Source organism: Euwallacea fornicatus, chromosome 5, assembly GCF_040115645.1.
Source record: "Euwallacea fornicatus isolate EFF26 chromosome 5, ASM4011564v1, whole genome shotgun sequence".
Lineage (NCBI taxonomy): Eukaryota > Metazoa > Arthropoda > Insecta > Coleoptera > Curculionidae > Euwallacea > Euwallacea fornicatus.
Window position 1 is genome coordinate 1,752,611 of NC_089545.1, and position 6,000 is coordinate 1,758,610.

Sequence of the window (6,000 nt, forward strand, 5' to 3'; positions counted from 1 at the left end):
ACGAAAAACGTATTTTCATATTATTTCTTCGTACATATTGTAAATCACTTAAATCTTGTTCTATGAAGCATCGTACATAATTTATGGCTAAACTGGTTTCGGACACTTTCTCTTTCGGAATTTGGCCCAATTTTATGGGATTTTGGCCCCAAGTTGCAAATTTTCTATGCAAATTCTTGAAATAAAACCCAGCAGAAGATTGTGATTTGGTTGTAAACACTGTAAATAAATCATGAGTACTTGAGAATAACAAAATTAGAAACCATTTCAACGGTTGCAATTAAACAACTCTTAATGCAAATCTTGAGTTCAGTCAAAGGTGCTCAACGACTGTACATTATATATCAATATAATTAATGATATAAATTAAGTTCTCTCCAACAGGTGAAGATCACGAAAGTTCAAACTTGACTTCGTCAAAGTAATTTATTACCTACTACTACCTATCACTACCAGTCTAACTGAATGCGATGTCTGAAGGATTTTGATAATTTTAGATAAATTTTGTCAATAAAAAATCGCAAACGTACTGTGTAGTACAGAACAAGAGATGGAACGTGGAGATGTAAAAAATACTGAAATAGTGAATGAAAATAGTGGATGTTACAATTAAATGAGCGCAGTTTTAGACAATTTTAGCAGCACTGTATTTTACGCTTTGCTCAATAGTTTTCAAACCCAATTTAAACTGATTTTGTTACGAAAAAAATATAGATTTATCTAGTACGCGAACGATTTTGTATACTTGTGCGGTATCCTGCTATACCAGAGAATTTTTATTTTAAAAAATACGGATAATTTTTACGCATTTCTATGGAATTAGCTCTTTCTATGGATAGTTGTACAAAGAGCGATATTGAACCAGTAATTCCTTGCCATCTTAACAATTTTTTCAAGTGTCCTCTTTTTACCATAAGCCGCTAATGCTAATTTTTTTTTAATATAGAAGGTTTTCACATTCAATTTATTATTTTTTTCATATCTTTCAGTGCGGAAATATTGACCATACTTTTTTCTAGTTATTTCAAATTGAAAATTTTATTCGTACAACCCACAAAATATGACGTGTTTAAAGTTGTACACATATGTAGCGTGTGCGAGGAGAAAAATAAATGACCGAAGGTACTTTGGTGGTGAGACATGTAAAACCCTCACTGCAATACATGAAAATATCTATTTATTTTTCACACCAAGCAACATCAAATCTGACTCCTTTCTTGTTTTCCTTCCTATTTCACTATAATCGACACAACCATTTATTCGGAACCGCTAGGTAATTATACGTAACTATTCTAGGAACCCTCCGTATGTCCTGCAACCCATACACCTCAATAGCAGGAGGCAGGCCGTCACCCTCATCCTCAACGAACACGTGCTATAGCCACGTGCCCGACGAATTAGTGCTGCGCCGTTGCGAAATGCGCCAGCTGTCCTGACACAGGGCCGGAACGGGGACCAATGGGAATGTGGCCCCGACAAATGGGAACGGGGGCACAGGTGTGGCTGGACCTCAAAGACGGACCTGGATATAGGGCGGGGGAACCTCACGGGAGTTGCGCCTCAGCATGAAGCCCCGTGAGGAAGATATAGTCGAAGAAGAGAGCAAATTGTAATTTTTTTTTGTAAATATGTAGGTATAGGATTAGAATAGGTGGCGGTGATTGAAGAATTATGGGCTAATGAAGTTATTGCAAAATTGTAAATGGTGTCCAGATTATTTTGTATTATAAAATAAGAGTAGGTACGAAATAGAGGACTAAGGTACAAGTTTCATGAGACATCTCGCATTGCCACAACAGTTTCAGTTTAAAAACGAGGAGCGAGGCCACGAGTTTTGCCACACACCGGTGCGACATGAGATCATGAATCGTATATCTTAGATTAAAGGTTGATCATTAAAAATATCCCAAGTAGATATTGAGATATTGAAGGAATGTCTTGGATAAATTCTATTGATCTATGTCGTGTTAGAAGGAAAACTCCTGCTTAAGATTCATCAGATATAATTAATTAAAAAAATAAATACACGGATATGTATTTAAGTTTTTACAATTTCACGAATTAGTTCCCATATAATATGGTCTGTATTATGTACATATATAACATTGTCGTTTGACTATGGCATTATATTATATTATCGTCGTCATATCCATCGAAGAGGTGCTACTATATCATTCATGTAAATATCATAATGTAAATAGAAATTCGTTTCTTCAACCCCGAATTATATTCCTTAATAAATTCTGCATAAGTAGCTCTTGTCTTTCAACGGAGTAATAAAGGACGCATGGCTACAATACAAAAGGTGATGTCCTAACTTGCTAATATAACAACTTACATACCGAAGTGAGAATTAATACTGATCAATTTTTAATACTGCGTAACAGTAAACAAAACATCGAATTTCAATTCGAAAATTTGTGCAAAAACAACAAATGGGTACTTCGTGAACTTAAGAATTTATGCGAAGTACAAAGAAGTGTATTTAGCACCTTACTTTTCGAAGTAAACGTTTCTCTTAAAATTCCTTATACATGTATTTGATTTTCATTATTTAAATTTTGTAAATTATTTTCTATTATACAGTTAATCAAAAAACTTTACTTCCATTAACATAGATTTTTAATTTTTTTTGGGAGATTTAATGAAATGCAGAACTCTACGTTACACGGAATAGCTGAGCAATTTTTGAAATGTAAAAACACAAAAAAATTCTGGTCATCCTGAGACAAACATTGAAAAAAACCTTAAATAAAAACTGAAAATCTTTACTATTCTTTTTAGTAAAAAACCCTATAATATAACAAAGTCAGTTTCTTTCTCTTTTTAGGACAGTCGTGAATAAAGACATAATCAGGAAGCAGTGTTTTAAATACCAGTTCTAAAACGGATTACTTCTCGACAATATCGTCCTCCGGTGTCCTCCTGAGAGCGTTAATAATGAGAAAAAAGATCTGTGATTAAAAGTATCCAGCGACATTACACAAAAAGGGGAAAATCCAAAGTTTTGGGTATTTGCGTTTTAAACTACTTTATATAGAGTAAGATGCTAATTATTTGGAAGACTTTGACCGCATTCGCTAATATGAATCACCCATTACGCATACCCAAAATGGTTCGCAAATATACAAAAATAAAAGATAGAACGGACATGAACTTAATTAGTTACTAAAACACAATTATTACATTAAAGTTATTTCTGGACCCGATGGCGAATAACCTGTTGTGGAAACTTTCATTTTAAACTTTCAACACTATTGCCAAGGCCGAACGGTGATACGTAGTCAAATACTTCATTACAGATACTCCATTGGGAGTGCAAAATAACCGAATTGACTTTCCAAAGGTGATAGTGAATTACGTAATTACTTCTTAAATATAATGAAAGGAAAGCGAATGTGAATGATAAGTATCTACTACAATTTCAAGACGGAAAAAAGGGTAAAGTTTTCTGAAGATTCAGATTGTATATTATGGTTTTAGTTTTCCGTATTGGCCTTGCCTTATTGATATACAACGTGTTTACACCGTTTTTTGCGCCAGGAGGAACATTATCTAGATACCCGGACTACTGATTTGGCGGGCGAAGACGACATTGAACATCGATCGTAATGTCGTCTTCCTCCGTTACTTCTCTCTCCCTCCAACTGGGTTGGTTACACAAACTTGGGGGTGGAGGTATCCAGGGGTCACCTCGTGGTGGTGCGGATAAATCTTTCACCCACAAGATGTTTATGCTTACTCATAATCCTATTTATTTTGCCATTTTAAACGTACCTTATAAATACATTTCGCAATTATCTTGTACAACTTACAGCCAATTTTCTATCTCTATAGAAATAAACATAGCACATTACTGTTACCTATATTTTCATAAGTCCATAACGAGTTCATTTTTAATGAGTATGAAAGCTGCGTTCTTCCGGTGACACATCATATAAGTACATCCACATCGAGTTGGTAAAATAAAAACAATTTATATTCCCAAAACACTATTTTTCGTCATCTTTGTTTATAAAGTAAAGATGTATAATGTATTATGTAAATACATATAAGAATGTAAATCTTCCTATGCGATGTTACATTTCGTCCACTGAAATTCCTTTACGACTATGCAGTCAACATTAAAACTAAGTGGTTGTATTGAAATATTCTTGTTACTCAAAGAAATAAAAAAAAATCAAGAATAAAATTCTTAATAGGTGTATTCCGTGTCTTAAATTCAATGTTTCAATGTTTTTGCTACAAAGCTTTAAAGCTAGAAAGTGTGATCGTATTGAATTTCCAACTGTTCACCTATAATGTAAATCAGGGAAAACATAAGCGCTTTCAATTTTGTAGTGTAAAGACCCTATTCAGTCTAATAATACGTAACATAACAAGCGCATTGATAATTATAGAAAAATTTTAGGTCAATATGTATGAATGCCATCGGGAATGAAAAAATGAGATACATTTTTCATCCACATTTTTTATTTTTGATGCACATAAAATTTTTCTCAAATTTTCGATGCACGAGTTATATTAGAAGAATTTCATGAACCAAATGCTACGTATTTGTGACTCCTTCGTAGAATTTTTAACTCGTAGATATTGACAGAAATTTTAATAATTGTTACTTGATAACGAAATACCTGATTTTTAGTGTAGAACAGGTGGTGAATGAAATTCTCAGGATTGTAGTACCTACTATCTAAAATGGTCCATATCAGAGTTACAAATTTATCCTATAATAAATTTATACTTATGCCAATCGAGTAATCTAAAGTAATATTCTCGTAAGGAGCTTCAATGATTCTGCATAATATGAGTTTTAGAGAAAAAGACAAAAAAAAATTACACTAGCAATCGAGAGTGTCGTATAAGGAGAGAGGTTGCTTTGAAATCACGGAATATTGACGTCAATAGATACTCTTGAAATATATATAAACCAGATGTATATATTGCTGTAAATATATATTTCTGTATTAATGTTTATTATCAAAATTGTTACAGTTTTATGTACAGGATATTTTTGTATATTCCTATTAAAAACATCATTTTCTTATATTAATAAATTTTTTTTTATCAACAAAGAGTGTTCCCTAATGCTTGCGCAGCACTTTAGGAGGTGATTCTTTAACAAGAAATAAAGGTAGTTATATAAAATTAAACCAGTAAGTGTTACCCTTCAAACTTATCTCCATCAAAAGATCGGGTTGAACGCTGCATTTTACTTATTATTTCAAGTTTAGAAAAAGCGATATTAATAAAACTTGGAAAACAGAACCCTTAGCTATCTTAGTATCTTTTTATTAGAAGTTTTAAAGCGAATTTTTTACTAATAATATTAATTTCGATCGACTACTTTTTTTGGCTCTTATAGTTTTTTCATAAAACGCACACTTATTGGGGAAAACATTAAAGTATCTTGACGCGCTCAACAAAATAAATTGCAAATTTATAACACAAAAAAGAATTTTAATTTTTAAAACACCTGTAAACATTTATAAAAACTCTTAAAAGACAGTATTCAAGTCCACTCTTTTGAAGAAGATACCTTCGAAGAGGAGCTCTTGCGGACATAAATTTATAAGAGTAACCACCCTTCTTTTCTGCCAAAGCACCATCTTTTAAAATTTTTAGAATGCATGGAGAAACACCCTGTACATTGAATATTTTTAAAACTGTATATTATATATTTATTAATATGTAAAGAATGCACCAAACTGAATAAATAAACATAGCTCCTCAGCGAATGAAACCAAAATACATACATAAAATAGACGGAAATAGTAAGTTCTATCAAAGTACCTAAAATCAAAAATCAATCTGCATTGAACTCTTTTGCATGAAAACAATGTTGATTTTTTTAAAAATTAGATTAGGAAATCACTACGAGGCTGGAAAATGTGTAATTATTTTGGATATTTTTACTCAATGTTAGTGGAGAAATTATATGTCAAACCGAATGAATTTTATCAACCTCCAACCATGAAATAAATAAAAGTTTATACACGC

General features: G+C 32.3%; 1 protein-coding gene across 3 annotated transcripts in view; it reads left to right on the plus strand.

The window, feature by feature from the left end:
- LOC136339129 (tachykinin-like peptides receptor 99D) overlaps positions 1-6,000 on the plus strand; it is a 69,617-nt gene extending 63,617 nt beyond the window's left edge. For 2 of the 3 annotated variants that reach the window (XM_066282121.1, XM_066282122.1), the window contains exon 9: positions 1,297-6,000. In XM_066282121.1, coding sequence (XP_066138218.1) covers positions 1,297-1,436 — 140 coding nt within the window. In that variant the 3' untranslated portion in view covers positions 1,437-6,000. The remainder of the gene's footprint in view (positions 1-1,296) is intronic. The other variant, XM_066282123.1, reaches the window with a different exon arrangement.